Source organism: Pogoniulus pusillus, chromosome Z (assembly GCF_015220805.1).
Source record: "Pogoniulus pusillus isolate bPogPus1 chromosome Z, bPogPus1.pri, whole genome shotgun sequence".
Classification (NCBI taxonomy): domain Eukaryota; kingdom Metazoa; phylum Chordata; class Aves; order Piciformes; family Lybiidae; genus Pogoniulus; species Pogoniulus pusillus.
In genome coordinates, this window is record NC_087309.1 from 31,105,165 (window position 1) to 31,129,066 (window position 23,902).

Sequence of the window (23,902 nt, forward strand, 5' to 3'; positions counted from 1 at the left end):
TTCCGTGTGAACCCAAGGAAGATTTTTTTCACTGTGAGGGTGACAGAGCACTGGAACAGGCTGACCAAGGGAGTTGTGGTGTCTCCATCTCTGGAGATATCCAAGAGCCATTTGAATGCATTCCAATGTGATCTGCTCTAGATGATTCTGCTCTGACAGGGGGGGCTGGACGAGACGATCTTTCGAGGTCCTTTCCAGTCTCAACATTCTGTGATTCTATGATCCTCACTGTAAGGACAGCTTTAGCTGATGTACCTTCATAGTACAGTATGGTGCAATACTTCAAAAAACCACCTGAGTTCAAAATCATCCTGGCATAGTATGGTGGTTAAGCTAGTAAATTCTGCCAGAATACAAACACAGCTGTATTGCATCTCAGCTCTTTCAGTATCAAGGCACATGAACTTCCTGGTGGAGCACCAACAGAGTTGAGTCAATCCAGATAACTCTTATAGTTCAACCTAAGAAACCAATGCCTAAGAATCATTAGAAGATATAAATTATTTATTCTGACCTCCAGTTTATCCTTGCTGCTAACACATTTCAAAGACTTAACACCTTGCACCAAGGTTAATATGAAAGAGAATGCAAAAGATGCAGCAGAGAGTAGACAAATCAGGCAAAAAACTTTCCCAAAGGAACTTGACAGGACACAGGCCATGTAATGAAAGGGTTTATTAGGAGAATAGCCAAAGAGAAGTCTAAATACATCCCTAAGGGGACAGGATGATTTAAAAAAAAATAGGGAGCTTTTGAGAATCAACACCTCTATAGCATTTGCAAAGAATAGCTTCATTCTCTGTACAGAGATGCTCCAAAAGGCTGTGCTACCTCTTTGAACCAAAGTTTTGAGATTATTAAAACAAACAAAACTCAGTGCTGAGCAGTGTGTTCATTTTATAAACTGAGGTAATGTGGGGAATTTTGAGTCAGAAGTAGTCAAAGCGAGAAAATCACAACCACTGAAACATGCTGGGACTGAGAATGTGGCCTGACCTCCTGCATGAATGCATTTGAAGGCACACTAGGAAGTTAAGATCAAGTTTTCTGTCTGCTCCTTAATCTTTCTGATACAGCTTTCTAAGCATCAATTCACACTGATGAGTGAAAAACTCCATGATATACAGAACACTGTGTATTGCTAGAACATTGAAATATGCTGTTTAAGAACAAGGGCAACAAAAGCTTTCAGCCTAAAGTTAGCTAAGCAAAATTAGCATATAAGTAGTTGTTTTTAACATTCAGTATGGTAGGCAAGATGACTAGATCCTTCTACAACACACACCTGGGACAGAGTGGCTGAAGAGCAGCCAAGAGGAAAGGGACCTGGGGGTACTGGTAAATAGTAGGCTGAAGACGAGCCAGCAGTGTGCCCAGGTAGCCAAGAGATCCAATGGCATCCTGGCCTGCACCAGGAACAGTGTGGCCAGTGGGACAAGGGAGGTTATTCTTCCCCTGTACTCAACACTGATCAGGCCACACCTGGAGTACTGTGTCCAATGGGCTTCTCAATTCAAGGGAGATGTTAAAATACTGGAATATGTCCAGAGAAGGGCAACAAAGCTGGTAAAAGGCCTGGAACACAAACCCTATGAGGAGAGGCTGAGGGAGCTGGGGTTGTTTAGCCTGGAGAAGAGGAGGCTCAGGGGGGACCTCATTGCTGTCTACAACTACTTGAAGGGAGACTGTAGCCAGCTGGGGGTTGGTCTCTTCTCCCAGGCAACCAGCAACAGAACAAGGGGACACAGTCTCAAGTTGTGCCGGGGGAAGTACAGGCTGGATGTTAGGAGGAAGTTCTTGCCAGAGAGAGTGATTTGCCGTTGGAATGGGCTGTCCAGGGAGGTGGTAGAGGCACTGTCCCTGGAGGTGTTCAAGAAAAGACTGGATGAGGCACTTAGTGCCATGGTCTATTTGACTGGCTAGGGCTGGGTGCTAGGTTGGACTGGATGATCTTGGAGGTCTCTTCCAACCTGGCTGATTCTATGATTCTATGACCTCTGGCTCAACGCATGTTCTGCTGGCTCATGTGAAAATACATACAGGCTGGCTGGTACATGAGAATCCTCAGAGCTGGTTTGTCTCAGAGGCAAGTAAACACGCAAAATTCTCAGGTGTCCAATTTCTTAGTATTTTCACTTTTTGGAAAACAAAACCTCAGAATGTCTTTGAGTCTCTTAACTGAAAATGGGAACAACTGCCAGCAGAAGCTTTACTTGAGCTGCACACAGACAGCCTAACACGTGCTGTAACAGCAGTGCTGACTATTTTTAAAGTGCAGGCTGTCCATAACTTTGGTTTATATTAAAAGAGACTCTAACTTTTAAATGCCAGCTGGCACTGATTATCTTTTTCACTAATTATATTAACAAGGAAGCCCTATGCTTTATCTTTTATTGTGTTTTTCAAAACTTCAGAATTGTATTTAACAAAGATCTATATTGGTGCAAGTTTTCATGATCAGTTAGGAAAGTTCCCTACCCACTTGTCCTGTAGAGGACAGCGAGAACATGTTTCAGGATGTAAGGACTGAGGATGCTGTAACTGCACTGAGGTGAGTGGGTCCCTCTTAGCTGGTGGAAGTGAGTTACAAAGGCAGACATTCACTGAAAGGAGTAGCTATCGAATGTTGGGTTACACAAAATATAATTAGCTTCATTTTAGCAGATTTCTGATTGTGTCCCTGGGAGAGCACAGCACCTTGCAGTTCCACCTTTGTATTACAGTGTGGAAAGAAACACATCTAGTTGGCCCTCTTTAAGCCTAGAGAAGGGAGTCAGCCACCTTGAATCCTCATGGTCCCATTTCTTCAAATCTTAGTAGGAATGTCGTCGATCTTTTGCAAGCACCTAAAATCTCCACACGATCCAAGTTGCAAGACACAGACCACGTTACTTGGGGTAAAAAAGAGGAACCTGAAGTTCTGGGAACAGATCACTGGTATGACATGACAATGACTCCTCTGGAGCCTTGCTCCTCCATTGGAAGAGAGAGGATAGCAACCTGTCCAGCATGACCTTGCTGTCAGTCAGATGACACAGCTGCAGGATGCAGCACATAGCTCAGCCACATGTTGGTCAGGTCTTTCCCATAGGATGCTACAAGGAGTTTCTCCAAATTCTGAAATTCCCTATTTCCAAACTAGTGGAATTGCCCTGATTTACACTATCAAAAGCAAATAAAGATTCTCCGCTAGCACTTAGCGTGCTAGTGCTGAAATTGTGCAGAAAAAGATGGGCTCATAAGCCAGAGAAATGGATTGCTGTGAACTGCAGAGATAAAATGCATCCTATCTCTGAACATAGCAGGAAGAGAGAGAGCAAGCACAGGAAAAAAAAAAAAACTGATACAGCAAGTATAAACCTAATAATTTATCATTAGCTGATTCTTTATGAAAATAAAAAAAATAATCATTTCTGTACTTCCTAAAATCAGCTGTCATTGTCTTTTATTATTTCCAACTAATTTCAATACCTGCAGGACTAGGCATGATGGGTGTTCCTGGTGGGCCTCCACCTCCTGGAGGACCCTAGAAAAAGTAGAAAATGTCAGTTGGCATGAAAGGGGGGGGGGGGGGGGAGAACCCCAGTAAAAAAAGAACACAGTACAAATGACAAAACCAAGCACCATGAATGTCAGGAGTTACTCTGGTGAGCACATTTTCTGATAACATAGCAAAAGAGCTCATCACTGATTCAGGCAAGGAAACTGGTCAGCAAGTTCTGGCACAGTCTTCTGATGTACGTAGGTATACAGACCCAAGAATATCCATTTGTCACTAACTCTGTGTCATGCTGTGAGTCAGACAAGAGAAATACTTGGAGCAGGGCCTAAGACAATGATATTTAATTCCTTGAACCTATGTTGATTAGCACTGTTTTTTCAGCTGATATTTCTCTTTTGCTCACAGTAAACAAGGGGCTGTCCTATGGGGACAGAAGAGCCCAATCATGTTAATGAAAGCTTTCTTTTTCAGGTTAGACTTGGTATCCTGATGCCATAGGCATCTTAATTCTGTCTGCATAATACCCTACCATTTTCTAAAATAACAGTTCTTCTCAAATTAATGACAAAAAGATTTAAAAGGTCAGGATAATGCTGGGCACAGTCATATCACTTGCCTAGACTGATAAATCAAAGATGAAAAAAAACAACAACAAAACCCCACAAACCTTCCATCATGGAACATTTACTTTCATTTTTTCAGGTATTTCTGTGTTACAAATCTGTTTATGACTAAGAACTGCACAAACTGCAGTTTAACTGGTTGTTATACACGTTTTTTAAGGTTAAGAGTTTGTCCAGGATTTTTGTTCTAAACATCCCAGGTGTTTAGCAATAACAGAACTGTAGCTTCCTGCTTCCTAATGTCTGCATCAATAAAAGTCAGTAAGCACTGACTTTCCATAACTACCTGAAGGGACATCGCAGCCAGGTGGGGGGGTGGCCTCTTCTCTCAGGCAACCAGCAGTAGAACAAGGGGACACAGTCTCAAGTTGTTTTGGGGGAAGTATAGGCTGGATGTTAGGAGGAAGTTCTTCACAGAGAGAGTGATTTCCCATTGGAATGGGCTGCCCAGGGAGGTGGTAGAGGCACTGTCCCTGGAGGTCTTCAAGAGAAGACTGGATGAGGCACTTGGTGCCATGGTCTAGTTGACTGGCTAGGGCTGGGTGCTAGGTTGGACTGGATGATCTTGGAGGTCTCTTCCAACCTGGCTGATTCTATGATTCTATGATAATAAAAAATACACCGATTGCTAGCAACAGATGATTATTTTAATTGCCATATGCCTATTCTCTTTTAATCTCTTTTGTTATACTTTAAAATAGCAGTTATGCTGCTCTGGAGTATTTTTTTCAGTGGCACTGAATATAAAGGCTCAGTTACTCCTTTCTGCTGACAAGGGTGCTGCTGACATTTGCTGTAATTCACTGAGGTGTTTTGAAAGAAGGCAGAGAAATTTTGGATTTAAAACAGCAGACACTGTTTCTCAATGGCCTGCTCCACATAACATTTAGCAATGATATAAGACTAAACACTATTTTCGGGCAAACCCACTCATGTATTGGCTTCCTGACTGGTAACGCTCTTCATCAGGTTTGTACAAGTGAAATACTTGAAAGGGGATAAATACAGAGTCAGTTGTAAATGAAACAGAAATCTCCAACCCAGAAGCACATTCTTGCAGTCAGTCAACATATATCTGTGTACATATATATCTGTGTACATACACACACCTCCATGCCCTTACGTGTAACACCTTGCTACCAGTTCTTTATCTTGTGCTTCCCCTTGCTTGTGAGCTAAGCAATGTCACCAACTACTCTTTGTAAATCATGCAAAGAACAAAGGCTTGCTCTACCATGAAACCCACAGACCAGCTTATAAATATCAAGGCACAATCAAAACTTCATTTCATACTACCACATAGCTTTTTTTATCCCTCCCAAATTACAACCGAATCAGATATGAATATATTTGGACCAGGCTTGCCCAAAGTGAAAGGCCTGTGCAGTCCTCAGCAGAGAAATTCCACTATTGCTGCTGCAGAGCTGCAGACTCCAAATTCAGAATGACCTCTGGATTATGTAGATGACTCTCTAGGCATCACAGACTTTCACTTTATCCATGTACCTGTGCACTAAGCTCACTGGGTTTTTTTACATTTTTTAATATATTTTCAGCATTGCATAAAAAGGTGTAAAAATTACTCATTAGTCATCTATTAGAAAAGTTATTTATCTTCACCACTAACTTTTGCATCACGTCTTAAATTTGTGTTTACTTTCCTTGCTTGTATACCTTTTTCTTCTCTTCATATCAACTTAGTATTTCTTCTTTCAGTGTCAACTACTTTCATTTTGATAATGTGTTATGTACTGGACTTATTTCTCAAAAACTCTCTGATCAACTAACCAGGTCAAGCTGTCAGGGCATACAGCTCCAGAGCACACAGCCTTTAGTGTAAAAACTGGCTTAAGAGCTCTTCAGACCACAACTCTCCCCAAATGCTAGCTCTCTTGGAAGCTGCTGACCTTCAGTTATTCTTAATTATTTGTCTGTATGGCTGGGCTTCATGCATTCCTCTTCCAAAATACAGTGAGCCTTTCTGAATCAAGCACCAGATAACACATGCACTGTGCAAGTATTTACACTTGCAGAAGATTTCAACTCTTGGCCCACTCTGCTAGTCCACTACTATCTTCTGCTAGCAGCAGCCTCAGCTCCATTTGGAATTCCCTCAGTACCCCTCCACCTATTTGGGGTCAGATGAAATGCTCCAACAAGGACCTTGTTCTCTAAATACTTCAATTAACTTCAATTGTTTTGCATGAAGAGGGTCACTAATGCAAGGAACTCCAGTGGCAGACCTGAAGGATTGTAACCTTCAACAGAAGAGTGAGGGCAACGAATCAGGCAGGAACATTTTCCAGTAGCACAGCTGGAGTTCACAGAGAGAGGCACAGGCATTTTCTCCAATATTTTCATCTTTTCTTTGTTTCGTTCTTGCATCTTTGTCTATCTCTTGATTTCTCTTCAATGCTGCCAGTTAGATGTAATGTTCTAGCACCAGTCTCATCATTGTCACTGAATGAGTGACTCTTTCTCCTCCTCTATCTGTATGAAATACAGTGAAACCCTCTTTTGTTTGAGTTGTGTATACCATCTGACCTGGTACAGCTATGGTCTGCTACTACAATTTGCATTTTCCTTAGGTTTGCTTTTAAAAATCTAATTCCCTCTAGTACTTTCTTTTCTGCTTTCCCAAGATTTCTTATAAAATGAGAACATAGAGTCAAACCTTCCCAAAAAGTCTTCAAAATCTGCAGCAATAACAGATCACTAACATCTAGGGGCAAAACCAGAAAACCTCTTCCCAACAGTCAGAAATTTATGAAGCTCTGCATTTAAAGAACTGGTCTGAAGATCAACAGATTTGGACTGTTTCCACTTAACGTGTAGCTGAATGAGTACCAGAGGTATGGACACTTATGGGAGACATAACCTTTTTCACAGCTAACTGTTTAAATACAGGACAAAATAAATTGCCTTTGCCTAAACAAGCTAATCTTTGAACTCATCCTTCAACTTTAGCTCTTCAAATCATGTCACTTAGTAAAACTAAAAGTAAGCAAAACCTATAAGCAGCACAAACATGAAGAACATCACTGGTATATTGCCCTTATGGTGAAGAAACAGGTATTTCCACATTTTGAAGCAGATTCAGGTTTTTATAGTGTTTAAAGCTAATGCCCTGTAGTTTTTTAATTGTAGGTAACAAAACATGAGGTATCAAGAGAAGTCTACTGAAAACTGGCCAACCCATAGAAATTTGATATCTTATACATACAGATATACACATATATATGCAAACATACATACATACAGATAGATAGATAGATAGATACAGATATAGATATAAAAATCTCCCTCATTACACTGTGACACCAATATTAAACATGTGACAAAACCAAACAGAACAATATCCCTTAGCAGGGTACACTGGAAGCACAAATAATCCAAGTACAGCATTAACAACAACAATAAAGGGCCTAAAAGGATAAACAAAGTTAATTTCTCAGGATAGAAATAAACCCCAGTGGTATATATTCCTACAAAAAAAACCAGTCTGTTGATAGGTAGAGGCTATTTGTTAAATTCCAGAGAGAGGGTTAGCATGTTGTGTTTCATGTAAAAAAAACCCCAAACTTTTAATTATTTCATTCTAAAGTACAAACTAAGAAAATACGATGACACACTAACTAATCCATAATAAATTAAAGACAATACCCATGAAATTAAGAAATAACAGACTATGAAGAACAAAAGAAAGGAAAAAAAAAAATTTTTAAAGTCTTTAGAAGGTAATTAAATGAATAAAAATTTCCCTTATAAATGTTTTTTTTTTGTATCTTTGAGGAGACAAAAGCTTATTCTAATTCTTCCAGTGCTTTACTTTCTGAAGTCATTCACAAATTCACACATGCTATCATGCTACCAGGAAAGCTGTTGGGTTTTTTTTTTGGTCCTTTATTATTGAAAGACAATATATTGTATTGGTTGTATAAATGTTTGCTGAAATAAAACAGCACTCAGGGCAATTTTGACCAGACTGATAATGACTCTAGTAATGAACGTCAACATATGCACCAGAGATGGCAGGAAAAAACCTAAGTGCAGATCAGATGTTCAGTTCTCAACCAATACACAAGGGTTCTTCTTAACATCTGGACAGCTATTTCTTTTCCTAAATAAAATGTAGCATCTATTCTAATAAGCAAATGCACACACAAGTATACTTACTACATAGTTCCCAGGAGATGCTGAAGAATAAGGTATCTGTAATTCCAACAGAAACAAAACAGTAATTCCCTCTGCAGTGAGATGGAGTCCATACATACATTTATGTACATCTGTATGTTAATTTTGTTTCATTTATTTCAAAGACACAGTTAAAGATTATGGAAAAACATTATTTTTGTCAAAACACATCTCTCTTCAACAACTTGTACACACATTCAGCTTCAAAACTAGCACTACAGGCACAAATCAAACCTAATATCCAGCATTTCAAATAATATTTCAAATAAAAATTTAAGATCACTGTGTCCTGACAGACACTCTAATGAAATGAGTATGCAGAAGGTTATTTACACATTTAAACACCTATAGGCTGATGTCTGATATCTGCTCTCCATTGTTTCATAATAAATGAGGTGTGCATTTTTAACAGCTGGCATCACTTTTAAAAGATATTTGGTTACAAGATCTCGTGCCAATCCAGGTACTTTATCTATTACAAGAGTAATTCTTGCTGTTCTTACTGCAAGAGCCAAAATAAGGTCTGCAAAAATCTGTGGTCCATAGTAAAAGCTCAAGTCATAACGTTACTAATACAATATGCTTTATAAGCTTTACAACTTAAGTATCACATACTCAAATTTCAATCAGTATGAAGTTAGAGTCATCCCAAGCATGGACTCAGTTTTTATGTTCTGATATATACTTAATCTTGTCTAAATTCTTGGCTATAAAAGATAAAAGGAACTCCCTTATATCTTTCATTGTAGAAGACATGGCCCTTCAGGACACAGTTTAGTGAGCATAGTGGTGTTGGGTTGACAGTTGGACCTCTTAGAGGTCTTTTCCAGCTTTGTAATTGTAACTCTACAATTCTATGATTCTAAAATACTAATTTTATTTATTTGCACTATGTTTGGGTTTTTTAAAGGGGCAAATCCCATTTTCATTATAAATTAAATTGTGGTATTTGTTACAGTGGATATCCAGAGGCATCTTCTACAAGGCTGCAGACAAATTGTCAGCCAACTGTCTTTTACAAGTACATCTGCTTCTGGACTTCTCTATTAAATAATTTCATACAATGAAAATATTTTAGCTGCTAGTTGAAAAATACTCTAACATCCATTTTAGCTGAGTACCTAGGAAAGAAAATTGAGGACGAGTTCCAACACTTTTTTTTCCCCAGTTGTCTTGAGCAGAATTTAAAAAACAACAGAAAGAATCAGACTAGTCTGTTAAGCCTGACCCATCTTATCTAACTGTGTTAACAAGTGACAGTTTTTTTTACTAATGATAAATGATCACTGAATGAAAACTTTACCACTGTGTTTCTGAAGAAATACCAGGCCTGGGGATGCCTCACTGATCTCTTCCTTCAAGCTGCTATTAGACTATGTTGCCTTGCAGTTGTTGCAATGAAGTTCAACAAACTGCACTAATTTTTACAAAAAACACTAAAGAATCACAGATGTCTCACAAGCAATTGCTCTGTGGCTCCATATTTGCTAGTTAAGAGTAGCAAAGGTGCTTTTAGTATGTAAAACACACGAGCACAGATTAAGCCGTAACTTAACAAGCTGCAATTTCTCTAGAGCTTGCTGGTCAGTGTTGACCTAACTCATCTAACTTGCACTGAAGGAAGGTGAAACGTATTTTAAATATACCTCAAAATAACCTTGTGTTATGGAAGTGCTGTAACTGATGTGAAGATGCAGTGCTAGATAGCTGTAGGTCAATGAGCTCCCTGTTCAGATCAGCTTCTCACTCTACTCGATCTCCATTAGGGTTAAGGGGAAAAATATGGGGAAAAATACAAAGCATGCAGTATTCTCTTTGCTGAATGAAGAGAATTTTCCCTCCTTGTATATTAATGAGAAATACCTCCCTAACTTGAAGACAACATTCAATATATTTTAAATATTTACTACTTACAGAATTGGCATTGGTTGGATTTGGCCATGGTCTACCACCCCCAGGGCCCCTGTAACAGAAGATCAAAGATAAGACACAGAATAATCCCATTCTTCTGACCAGTTTCAAGGAAGCAAATCAAAGTAGTCTGTTTGCAGAGCAAGGACAGATGTCCTTTTTAAAATTAAAATTAATTATAAAACATGACCCAGGATATAATGCCACAGCAGAATTCTCATCATCCCACTATCACCACCCTATAATCAATTTATGAGGTCATTAAAGGTAATTTATTTATTATTGCAACCCTGATCCTCACATTTAAGACCCTTCAGTTCCTGAGTCATTCTGGTACTGGTGCACTCTTCAGAACAGGACCTGCCAGAATCCTTCCTGAGCAGCCACACTGCCAAAGGCTGCAGTGGAGATGGCACAGTTCTACCTGGTCATAAACTCTGGCAAATCTACGAAGTGACAGACATTCCCTTTTTATATTCTCAGTGAAACAATTTGAAAGACATAGCAAAACTGTGGTTCCTCAAGTGCTCTCTTCCTGTTGATGGAAAATTCAACTCTGTGACACAGACACAAGATTTAAAGTGGCACAGCAGTTTTGTAAAGAGTGAAAAAAGAGAATTCACAAATTCATTAAGGTCTAATGAGGAGTGTTTGTCCTCGTACTCTGCTAACCTTAAACTACTTTGAGGAAACATGATACATCCCAAGAAATTTTACTTAAGAGTGCTGCTGCTGCTGCTGGTAAAATTAGTAAAATCTTGTGATAAAAACTGAAAACATGATGGGTTAGACATACACTTTAAGCACATTTAGATACATATCTAAAAACAGTCAGCTACTTGACTAAGACTACCTTATCCCCACAGAAGTCACAGAAATATGAAATCTATCATAAAGCAGGCAAAATCTTTCAGATGTTCTTATGATACTTGGCCCAAATGGAATTAGTGTGCACTTGATTGAATGGCAGCACCCAAGCAAGAGGGACAAAATTGTTCCACAGGGAGAAGACCTATTTGATATTAAGAGGGACAAAATTGTTCCACAGGGAGAAGACCTGTTTGATATTATTAAGCTCCGGTATCTAAGGTGTAGCTAAAAGCAGAAAGTAATGGGGAAAGACAAAAAAGAAAAGTGTACAAATAGATCATGTTTTTCTCTCAGCTTCTGATGTTATTTTAAGTTTCCTACTCTAATTTGAGTTCAGAAAAAGAGTCAGGTGGTTAGGGGCTTTGAACAGTCCCAAGGGAAGTAAGCCATATGGGAGGTAAAAATCTCCATGTTTATAGTCATAACATCTCAACAACCATAATTATTCTTGGGACCATTTAGTTATTTAGAAATAAGAAATTTGGTTATTTAGAAATAAGACAAAATCACATCTAGAAGGCCCTGACAGCTGAGAGGTAGAGAAGATGACAAAACTTCTGCACGTAAAATGGCATTTTGGCCTCATTAGCTTTAGAAAGGCAACATTAGCCACCACATCTTACCAGATACAGGAGAGAGAATTTAAATACAGAGAGGAAAATGGGATTTATTAATGAGTTCAGGAAGCTTTCTATCTATTTGGAAGTCTTGCAAAACTAAAACCTATTAAGTAGATATGTTGCCTGAGAGATTTAATACAAAGTGTTTTTTATTTTAATTACACTATTGATGAAACTATAAAGAAGTCAGTTCAAACAATCACTGAAATAAATCAGTTGATACTTTATTTCCAGTGAAATTATTTTTGGAAAGTTGGAAAACAGTGACTATAGGTGAGAGTCTTTTTTGCCTTGTCCAGAGGCAAGGAGGCAAAGGAAAGAAAAGGACTCTGTTCTCATGCCTCTCAGGTCAAACACTCAGAAATTTCTCCTCCGCTCATGATTACAAGGAGAAATATTAGGTGCCCTTTTTTAACGTATTGTTGCTGTTCTATCCAAAATGTTGTTCTTTTTCCTATGTATAATTAATTGGATTCTCTTTCTCAGAGAAATCAGGAAATTTTCTAAGAAGTCTATCTTCACCCCCAACTGTGTGACATTAAGTAATGCTAACAGATCTAGCAAAAAGCACCAAAGAGAAAACAGTCGTGACGAGGCTGTGGATTACTCTGAAATGCAGAGACATGATGGGTTAAGCCACAGCAACATGGAAGTTTAGACAGGCTGTACAGGAGGCTGGAGAGCTCACCTTTTCATCTGAAAAGCTGTTGGAATTTGCAAATTTACTGAAAGCCATGGACAGCTCTAAGTATAGACTTAGTAAACACTGCAGCAGATTCAGCTGGAAAGCCATATGGTTTTTGTGGAGCCAAATGTTCTTATCTTATAAAACACATCACAAAAAAGCTACCTGCAGGGGTTTGGTTGTTTTTTTTTCAGTGAATGCAAGGAGGTTGTTGTTGGGGTTTTTTTTAATCTTCATTAAAACTGTGCTTTGGAAGCATCGACAGAGTCACAAAATATTATTATGAACATACCAATTCCAAAATAATTTATTAAGTATCTATCACTGTGACTAATTCTGTGCATAAAGTCAGTCCTGTAGTGTTGATCTTACCACTTGAAAAAAATAATTCTGAAATTTCAGCTTCCCAAGGGGCAAAATATATGCAATCAGGAAATTAAACATCTAGATGCAAGTTTGTATATTGAAGTTAAAAACCAAGAGTAGTGATTTGTTGTTTTTTTTTTTTTTTTTTCTTTCCAGGCATGACTGAGATATTCTTAGCACTTGAGACAGCACTACAGGTCACACAGGCTATTAAAAACTGCCAGTGAAATGTAACACTGCTCCCTGAAATCTTCCATTTTGTTCCAAAGAGAGCATTTTTCCACAAAGAAATAAAATCTTACTAAAGATGGCTGCACCAAATTGCAACTTAAGGAAACTTCAGAGCTAAAATAAAAGTTATTTTTGTGTAAGAACATAAGATATGTATCAGCTGTTTCAAACTGTAATCTGATAGGCACTAGTTATGACAAGTAAGCAATTCTTTAGCAGCACTACATCTGGGCAGCATATGCTCCCGGACTGAGATACTGCCTATGACCTCTGAAGCTGACTGTGGCCATTTTTTACAACAAAGAGCATTTTTTTCATTCAAATAAAGGTTAAATTGTAATTGGCAGGTATTATGTTCTGAACCAAACCAGTTTCCTTTTCTGCTTTCCAAGGAGAAAAAGCTGGACTTAAAATGGCAAATGCTCTTGTAGAGTACACATCTCTATATTTAACTACGACCAAAAATCCAAAAACCACTGACTAGAGGACTGAAAAATTTTCAATAAGAAAGTGAGCCTATGTAAAGACAAATGTCTGTTACTACAAGGCTTTATGTGTAGCAATATTCTTCCTAGAATTCTAAGTGCACTAAATGCCCTAGGCTGTTATTTCTTATCCCTATGAATTAGGCGAATTGCAAGGGAAAATACAAATACACATTTAACACAGCTGGGTCCAGCTACTGCCATTGCACACAGATTATCCCTGGCTGCACTCTGCTCAATCCTGAACGCTGGAATTGAACAGACAAGTTGTCTTCACTCAGATCTTGGTAAGGGAAACACTGATAGCAGCAGTTAGAAAAACCCTGACGACCCAGCAATACAACTTTTAATTCGTATATCCATTTGACAAAGGGAATAAACAAAAAATCAGCTTGATAGTAAAAGAATTATTCACATAGTCAGGCATGCAGTAATGGAGCCTCTTTTCAGCTGAGCTCCAGTAAACACTTTATTCTCCTCAGAAGATCACATGCTGTTCATGAATCTCAATGCAATTCTCAATGTCCACTTCGAGAGTACAAATGAGTCCAAACAAAAATGTACTCTTCCCATTTCCCTGAATTAAAAGACCATGATCTCTGTATGCTTGCTGGCTTCAAACTGAAATGTGATTATTTGGCTGAAATGTGATTATTAAATGCTGCAATATGGAAATGTTAGTATTTCAGCCAAGCTCTCCTTTTGCTGGCAGACTAGGTTGTTTTTTTCCCCTAGGAACCTGTTTTCTTGTTTTTCATAGGTAAACTCTCATTTATATGGAAAAGTAGTCTGAAAATATCTTATCTATCCTCTGTTTTACTTCTGAAACATTTTATTTTAGAAAGCTGCTTTTCTTATAATCTCCTCCTTAGGACAGTCTCTGTAGTGCTTCTATTATACTCACAATGAATTTCAAATATCCAGATTTCTGTTCTACCTCCAGTTTGTTTTAAAACAAATAAATAAATAACAAAATTTAATATCTTGGAAGGTTTCTAGAATGGCCTAGAGTCACATATATGATGTCTATGACAGTTTACATTTGTTTATTTGCTTCAAGAATTCAAGGTATATCTGGAAATCAGAATAAATTAAGGACATGGTGGATTAGGTATTTTTTTTAATGGTGCTATCCATCCCAATACCTCTTTTATTTTTTTTCAGGTTAATAGCTCTACTTGCAGTGAAAATTACCATCTCTCCATTTATGTTTTCTGTAAAAACAGGTACCTATGGCATCGTGACAACAAGCATATATCATTCTTCACTGTTTTCTGTGCCAATCTACTGAAAACTCGTTCTTGAAAGCTAAAGGTGTAGCAGGATTAGGGGAAGAACATGTTCTGTGCTTCAGGTTGTAAAATCATTTGATAGTCTTGATAGTGGGCCCACCAACTGCTGCCTTCTGTGGCCACCTCAGGGTCTGCCCAATGTTAGTAATGAAAAAATGTACTAAGTGCAGCAGAGGTAGGAATACAGAGGTAGGCTACAGGAACAGCTTGATAATCTGTGGTTTGTGTTATGCTATGAATAGCAGCCCCTTGGAATTTTTTAACCTGTTAAGGAAGAAATCTAAATAATATAAGGAGCACCTTATTTTTCCTCCCTAGGCTTGTTAATCATGTAAAATAACTCTAAGCAAGCAAAAGATTTATCTGAAGTCAAGACTAGTCATGTTGGGCCACTTACTATGTTAAAATCTCCTTTTTTAAATCTAGTCTACTCCAGATACATTAATTTTACATCTAAAATTTTTCTAGACACTTAGAAAGAGAGGTTGCCTACAGGAATAAAAATCATGATACATTCCCATGACTAAATCCATGCCTGCAATAAATCAGTACAGCTGATCTGAACTCAGACTACAGCCACTTTCACCATTTGATGATCCAGTTCCAGAAGTACATAGAAACAGCGAAACATTACACTCCTATCTGTAATATTTTTCTATCTGCTTAGATTGGATATAAATGTAACCATTGAAATAAAAACAGCAACAGAGAGAACCATTGACAGTTCTTCTTTCAAATACGTCCTATTTTATAAATAGCTCTAGGCAGAGTCTTCATTTTGTGATTTTTAATTTTCACTTTTAAGACAAGATCCATTAATTGTACTGTTTCTTACAAAATATCTAATCAGTAAAAAGATAAATGTAAACGACGTGCCTGCTAAGAAAGCAATGCATACAAGACATGTCAATGAGTATGTTGACAAGAGATTCCCAGTATTGGAACTTTGACCTGTGAAAGAAACCAAGTATTTGTACAGGTGCAAAGGTGCCTCTAAGAGATGCATGAAGAAGAAAGAAAATGCTGTGAGTTTACTTTTCTAAACTTCAGTAATTAGTTATCAAAGCATGTTACTCATTGAAATATGTTCTCCTTGTCTCATGTATCCCAAATGTTATTTTAACAATGCCATAACAATAATAAGTTAAAAAAATATATAAGATTTAATTATTGTGCTTACATGTTCATTCCAGGCATCCCTGGGCCACCTAAAGCATTCAGAGGGGGTCTCATTGCACCTCCATAGTTCTGCAATGATAACCAAGGGTCAGACTACCACAAAACAAAAAAACAAAACCAAAGAGGAGGGGGAAAGAAAGGACAGCAAGTTAATTACATCCCTACATAACTGCTGAGTGGATAGGCCAATGTAATTCAATCTTTCAGGAATTTCCATTGTTGACTTAAAAAATTAACATTGTTAAAATCGAAGAGAAACAATTACAAACAACAGAAATAGACTCAGAATACTTTAAACGTCATCTGCTTCAGAAGGAATTATTTATACTTATACAGGTGAAGTCAGTGGTCAGCTAAGGGCCATTTTACAACATATTCAGCGTTTATACCACAGGAAAAATGGACTTAAATTCTAAGATTTTTGAATCATGGAATTTAAATGGAATTATTTTTCTTAACATATCAATAAATGCTTGTATAAAATTACACTATATCATATTGTTTTCAGGACATACAGCATAACCATTACATTTATCTTCTAATCAGTCAGTTCCAGTAATGATAACAAATCTAAGGTCACTAGTATTTAATGAAGTATTTAATACAATAATGAATGTCACAGTGGTGCCAACAAATGAATTGCCCAACGCCTATGAAATCTAAGCTTATGCTCTGATTTTATGACAAAGGACTAACTGCACTATTTACACATGAAAAACTAAATGACACCTGTTTTTACAGAGCAGAATTTAAGCAGAAAAGTGTATCCCACCTCACAGTTACAACACGCTCCCTAATCTGTGCTAATCCTGCTAGGATTTTCTGATATTTCAACAGAATGGAAAACAGTGAATTCTCTAAAATGACCAGCTGTGCATTTGGGATGGAGGGAGGGGACTATTCACTACTGACTCTTTTGAAAATGAGGTCATTGTTGCAGTCTGTTTTCTGAAAATAAAAATATTGCACTTTACACCATGCGTAGTACCCTGCAACATGCATAAAGGACATGACTCAGGCCCATAGGTGTTCCTTATACTGGAGAAGAGGAGGCTCAGGGGGGACCCCATTGCTGTCTACAACTACCTGAGGGGAGGTTGTAGCCAGGTGAGGGTTGGTGTCTTTTCCCAGGCAACCAGCAATAGAACAAGGGGACACAGTCTAAAGTTGTGCCGGGGGAAGTACAGGCTGGGTGTTAGGAAGAAGTTCTTGCCAGAAAGAGTGATTGGCATTGGAATGGGCTGCCCAGGGAGGTGGCGTAGTCACCATCCCTGGGGGTGTTCAAGAAAAGACTGGATGAGGCACTTGGATAGGGCTGGGTGCTAGGTTGGACTGGATGATTTTGGAGGTCTCTTCCAACCTGGCTGATTCTATGATTCTATGGTTCTATGGTTCAGAAAAGCATGAAGTAACAAACACATGAAACAAAGCTAACACTGCTGTTCAAAGTGTGGGTTTGGTGCTGTTTATACCTTGGCTGATATGACATATCAGTTATCTAGAACTGATCTAGAACTTGTCCATAACTAGGGCAGGAGGTTCTGTTGCAGCCAACAAACGCCTCAAACTTACTATTTTCATGTTAAGAATCCTGAAAGTGTCCTATCAATAGCTGGTTTGCAAGAATACAACCAGAGGCTGCAACAGACGTCCCCTTCCAGACCCAACAATACCACCTGAAGACAGTAGTATCAACAGCTGCTGGTCATCAATCACTATTCATTCCTGCCTCTTTGTGTGCAGCCATAAGAGCAACCAGTGTGCAAACTCTGGCAAAAATCAACCAGATTAACTCACATATCTGCTTAACCTGGGTTACCCCAGATGACACTGCCTGTGAAAAGTCCTCTGTCAGAACTCTAGGGCAGTACTGCTGGGTAGTCAAAGCAGCTGGGTATAGAAACATACCCAGTTGGCACTACTGGATCTGGAAGAGAACACAGTCTGAATGTAACAGAACAGCAGTTCCGTATCTGGTTTCTTTCAGTTTTCCATCCTGATCTGGGAAGTGTGGAGCACATTCCCCCTGTTTGGCCCATCTGGTATGTTCCCTTTTTATTTTAATTCAGGAGAGCTTTAACCCAGAGAGGCTGTGGAGTCTCCTTCTCTGAAGACGTTCAAAACCTACCTGGACGCATTCCTGAGTGAACTACTCCAGATGATCCTGCCTTGGCAGGGAGGTTGGACTCAATGATCTCTGAAGGTTCCTTCCAACCTCTAAAGTCCTGTGATTTTGTGTGATTATGTAATTATTTGTGTGGGCTGAGGTTAAAGATCTTTATAGGATCCTACGGGGTTGGAATAATCTTAATCAAATGTACTTTTCACTCTAATTACTGCTAATTCTAATCAAATGTACTCTGTCCCAAAATAAGAGAGCTTTCATTAAGGCTGCCAATATGTATGTTCTTTCAGCCACAGCCACGCTCTCTGCAGAAGTTAGTGTCCCAGTTTGTTCCTTACAGCTTTTTAGCCAAAATTACCATAACCAGCAGTTTACCTGGTAGTTAAGATTTTCATAGAAATGGCCAAAAAGAGACAGATTACCCAATTTTTTTTTTCTTAACTAGTTCAGATGATTTAATCCTTTTTGACCAGAAAGCATTAGGGAGCATGTGGTTCACCAGCAGGTATGAAGCACAGAGAGTAGTACTGGCCATAGACTGGAGATAGTAACCATTCACCAAGCATAACTACAGCTGAACCTAATTTTTGTGAGCTTTTCACAGATGCGAGCATTTATAACCATCCACAGGTTTTTTTTTGCTTCATATTACTTATTCTGCAACAACTTGGAATCATCAAATGCAAAACTGAGGCAATTTTTCCTGTAAATTTTCCAGCATAGTCATACTATAGTGACCATAAGTATTTCTGTATCAGTGCACAAAAGTGTCTTTCTAGTTGACTGCCTGTGCAGGTGTGCCTCCCACTACAGGCACACCTAAGTCAATTTTACAGCACTGCAGCAACAAGATGCTAAAAGCAAGTGTGAATGATTAACGAAATTTTGGTTTAGAACTACACCCTGAGGACATCCTAAATGTCAGATACAAAGACAGATGATAATCCATTTATAGAAAAGATTGATTTGTGAACTTAAATTTTGTTTAAGTTAGCTACATTTTCCCCATTTTAAGAGGATTCTCAGCACAAGAAATAAGAACCTTGCAAAAACACTGGATTTTAGGAGACAGCAAAACCAGAATGAAAATTGGCATGCCTGCTGTGTGACTAATGGTGCTGCATAAAGTATCAGCTCAATCTCATATGGCAGCATTGTAAAGCCTCTCTTTCTACCCCCAAAAGCAAGTGGTAAATACACTTCAATGCTACAGGAAAAAAAAAAAAGACAAATTCATTTAATAATGGTCCATTGGTCACACATCAGATCTGCAGGAGAACTACAGAACTGGTGCCCACCATGAAGAAGAGACAAAATTATAAAGGCAGCCATGAACTGATTTGAAAGGTAAAGCAATTTGTCATTTAAAATTCAGTTCTTGTTCCAAAGCACAAAGAAGTCACTAGAGAGATTATCTGAAATGGGGAAGCAAAAATGCAAAGTGTGGGCACAACAAGCATGCTGTAGAACAAAATACTGGCAATGCCAGTATGAAACAGTAACACCTGAATTTTCTCTCTGTGAGAGTGCTGACTAAACACAAGACAAACTTTTGGATCCAAGTTCCAGGTATGCATCAGAATTAATCTGCTTTCTACCTTAGTTTGCTGATGAAATGTAACATTGACAAATATTCACTCATTTTGCCAGTTTTCAACAGCTATGAGCAAAAGTCAGCACCACGGAGAAGGCAGGTTCTTACAATCCAGTGTTGCTTTTCTTCTCAAAAACAATGCTAGGAAGATGATTGTGTTTGACAAGAAGGAGAAATGGCAACATGAACTTCACGTTTTACATTAAAATCTCTCCAGCACTCACTGAAAATCTGCATGAGTAGTGGATGAAAGACAAACTTTACAGATTTTTTGGGGGGGGGGGGGGGGGAATTTTTGATGCAAAGTTTGCCTAACGAGAAGTATTAATGCTTTCTTCCTAAACAATGTAATCAGTGAGGTTGGTAAGGTGAGGAAACACCTACTCCCTCCTTTCTTTCCTTTACAAATGTCAGCCTTGGATTACAACATGCACTGTCCATAGGACAAGCATATATTTTTTTTTAATAAAAGTCAAAGGATTCCTTTATTTTTAAATTTAAAATCTTAATTTAAATCACTGATGTTTTGATTTTAGACTTTGCCTGGCTACAACTCATTTTAAAATTAAATTAGAAGAACACATCCTAACCATCTTAAAGCTATGGAATGCCAAAGTAATATATTGTAACTATAGGCAAGTAAATAAAGATATCTATCTCTCTGTGGAAGGTACCTGTGGTCCTAATGGAACCATTCCTCTTGGAGGAGTCATTCTCTGCATTGGCCCACCCATGTTTGGATGCCCTGCAAATAAATAATGTAACTTTAAAAAAAAAAAAAGAAATACACAAGAACCTTATGAAAAAAAAAAACCAAACCTTTAACAATTAATTTCTCTTTTGTTAACAAAAGGTTTTTAACAGCTGCTGTGAACTTTGAAACATAGAAAGCACGAAGCAAGCTTGAGAAGAGAGGATTTCTGAATGGTCCAAGTAACTATTTCATTCACCTTGCTGCCGTGTTGGGTCCATCCCACTAGGCAATAATGGCTGACTTCCTGGGACACCTCCAAGTGCCTGCAGGCATAAAACCACATGTTACAAAAACATAATGCTTTGAAATTTATGTTAAAGACATCATGCAGATACTTTGGGTTCAATTCCCAGATGTTTCTTCTGAGTCAAGAGTAACATGGAGGAGTTAATGTTCCTAAATGTCCTAGCTAAATGTCCTAAGTATTTAATTAAACTAAATGTACTGAATGTCCCACAACTCTGGCCATGGATTTGTATGGACAAACTCTTGGGTTTCTGTGGATTTATGTAGAAATAATCTCCAAATACAATTTTGATATTAATTTGGTTCTCCTTTCCCAATAGCTCTTCCATTTTAGCTTACCTCTTATTTAACCTTGAAACACTGCCTTTGCCTTGTGTCCATGGGAAGCTACCCAAAGCTTACATTGCTATAGCTTTTCCTTTTAACCACATTTTAAACATTTTCTTTCAGAGGTCAGGATGCAGACATAGATGTTTGCTGAGGACACAGCCTCAAGCTACGCCAGGGGAAATTTAGGCTTGAGATGAGGGGAAAGTGCTGGAATGTGTCCAGAGAAGGGCGACAAAGCTGGTGAGGGGTCTGGAACACAAACCCTATGAGGAGAGGCTGAGGGAGCTGGGGTTGTTTAGCCTGGAGAAGAGGAGGCTCAGGGGGGACCTCATTGCTGTCTATAACTACCTGAAGGGACATTGTAGCCAGATGGGTTGGTCTTTTCTCCCAGGCAACCAGCAACAGAACAAGGGGACACAGTCTCAAGTTGTGCCAGGGGAAGTATAGGCTGGATGTTAGGAGGAAGTTCTTCCCAGAGAGAGTGATTGGCATTGGAATGGGCTGCCCAGGGAGGTGGTGGAGGCACCCTCCCTGGAGGTGTTCAAGAAAAGACTGGATGAGACACTTAGTGCCATGGTCTAGTTGACTGGATGGGGCTGGGTGCTAGGTTGGACTGGATGATCTTGGAGGTCTCTTCCAACCTGGTTGATTCTATGATTCTAAGTTCTTCACTGAGAGAGTCATTGGACACTGGAATGGGCTGCCCGGGGAGGTGGTGGAGTCGCCGTCCTTGGAGCTGTTCAAAGCAAGATTGGACGTGGCACTTGGTGCCATGGTCTAGCCTTGAGCTCTGTGGTAAAGGGTTGGACTTGATGATCTGTGAGGTCTCTTCCAACCTTGGTGATACTGTGATAACTGAGTCAATCACACAGCATTCACAGAGTATGGCTAATTAAGGCTGTGATGTAGGGAACATTTTCTCTTCCACCCTGCCTTACTCTTGGAGGGCATCAGTGCCAAGATAAGCTTATTATTTATCTATGGGAGATAACACACAAAAATACCTCCTAAATCTTGCTCTCAATTATGTAGGTATATTGTGCTGTTACTTCACTTCTGTCAAAAAATCAAACACATTGCTTTTGTGTCCCCATATTTTAATCTGCCGTTTGGGTTTATAGTATCCAAATTAGGCTTTAAGGCTAATTTCTAGTCCGTTACCTACAACTCTGTCAGCTACACAAAATGTTTTTAACAAATGGATTTTTGCAGCCCTTCAAGTAAGTGCTGCTTAGCATTTCAAAACAACACCATGTTTTCAGTAGAAACGTATCCAAAATTAGTAGATCTGTTACTGAGCAAGTAATCTACTCAGGCAATACATTGCTGCTTACTGTGGGAATGGACAAACTACTCTTGACCCAAAAATACTGTAGTAGTCTTGGATATGTACAGAGGAGAACCTGTCTTCAAGTGTTACACAGTTTATTTCCACAAGAGGTAGGAAACTCAGAATGAAGATGTACTTTATTGCTTGAAAGGTAATACAGTCAAGGCACTGTACTGCAAGTTTAAATAAATAAATAAGTTATCTGAGCTGACATCATTAAAATCAGAGTTTTACATGTACTTCAGTGGCTTGAAGTTGGGATGATACATGGGAACAACCCATGAAGTGCATGGAGAAGTGCCAAACAGTAGCAAAGCAGAAACTGGTCACTTGTGCCAGGGACAGCAGGTGACACACGGCGATGTTGGGTTGATAGTTGGACTTCATTATCTTAAGAGGTCAATTCCAACCTTAATGATTGCATTACTAGCTTCTGTGAGCACACATGACTGAAGACTTAACTTATGCAGTCATTACATGCAGGGCTGTAGTTCCTTTCTAACATGTCATACCACTTTTCATGCCAAATGAGAGAGCCTGCACAGCACAATGCATTGCCAACATCAAATACCCTGTAGAGTTTGATCTCATGCATGCTCTTCCCTGTCTACAACAAGGATCAAATCACTAACTGCTCTTCCAGGTATCTGATGAGAGCAAAGGCTCTGTGTTATAGGGAGGCTCTATAGTTGCTGGATGTGCAGTCAGAATTGGCCCTCCACCCCATCCCTTTGCAACAGGTCTGCAGTGGTGGACCTTGAAAAGGCAGATGTGCAGTGGCTGTAAGAGCTGCAATGTGGCTGCTCCTCTCTGCAAATGTGTACTCTAGGTGCATTCTTTAACTGTTTTGGTCATTTCATCTAGAGTGCATGTTCTGTACAAGTCCTTATTGTCAGAATGTGTGCTAATTACCTTTAGGATTTCATTTACAATTTACATTAGATGGAATAGTGAAGGTCACCTTAGGTGTAGCACTCAGTAGGTACTAACTTGCTTGCTATAAAGCCTAGACCTGGACTGCACTGTGCATGCATGCCCTAAGTTACCACTGCTTGCCTAAGGAACACATTCCCTCCTGCAAGCCATTAAGGAACAGAGTTATAGTTACAGTGGGAATTTTAACTCTTATTTTTACTGACTTCCTCTAATCAAAATTTCTGCTTTAAAGCTGCACAACAGTAGTGTATTACTTCTGCAAATGGCCCATCCACACTGCAACTTAAATAATGTCAGTGTTGTTAGAAGTAGTAATTGATGAATGTGGCATAATTTAAATGAATTGCAAGAGCTGTAATTCACTGAGATTATGTGATTATGTTATAGCTCTGAACTGAAAATATCAGAATGTGCAGGCAAAAAACACTTCTGAAACTAAAAATGCAGGTTGGCAGTGCTTTCACAGCACTCACCACATCCAGTTTCTACCTGCCAGTAATTACCCTGATCAGAAACATTAAAAAGAGAAACAAAGGCCCTATGTGAAACCCAAACACTGGTCTGTCTTTGGCTGAGACATTACTAAAATGTGCAAAAATCAGGAAGGTATTTTGTGCTGAGTTACAATA

General features: G+C 38.8%; 1 protein-coding gene across 4 annotated transcripts in view; it reads right to left on the bottom strand.

Moving 5' to 3' along the window:
• SSBP2 (single stranded DNA binding protein 2) overlaps positions 1–23,902 on the bottom strand; it is a 228,110-nt gene that overhangs the window by 18,028 nt on the left and 186,180 nt on the right. For 2 of the 4 annotated variants that reach the window (XM_064140800.1, XM_064140798.1), the window contains 6 exons: positions 20,628–20,694; positions 20,352–20,422; positions 15,960–16,027; positions 10,234–10,282; positions 8,302–8,337; positions 3,472–3,526 (listed from right to left, as the gene is read on the bottom strand). In XM_064140800.1, coding sequence (XP_063996870.1) covers positions 3,472–3,526; positions 8,302–8,337; positions 10,234–10,282; positions 15,960–16,027; positions 20,352–20,422; positions 20,628–20,694 — 346 coding nt within the window. Of the gene's footprint in view, positions 1–3,471; positions 3,527–8,301; positions 8,338–10,233; positions 10,283–15,959; positions 16,052–20,351; positions 20,423–20,627; positions 20,695–23,902 lie in introns of all 4 variants that reach the window. The other 2 variants (XM_064140799.1, XM_064140797.1) reach the window with 1 other exon arrangement.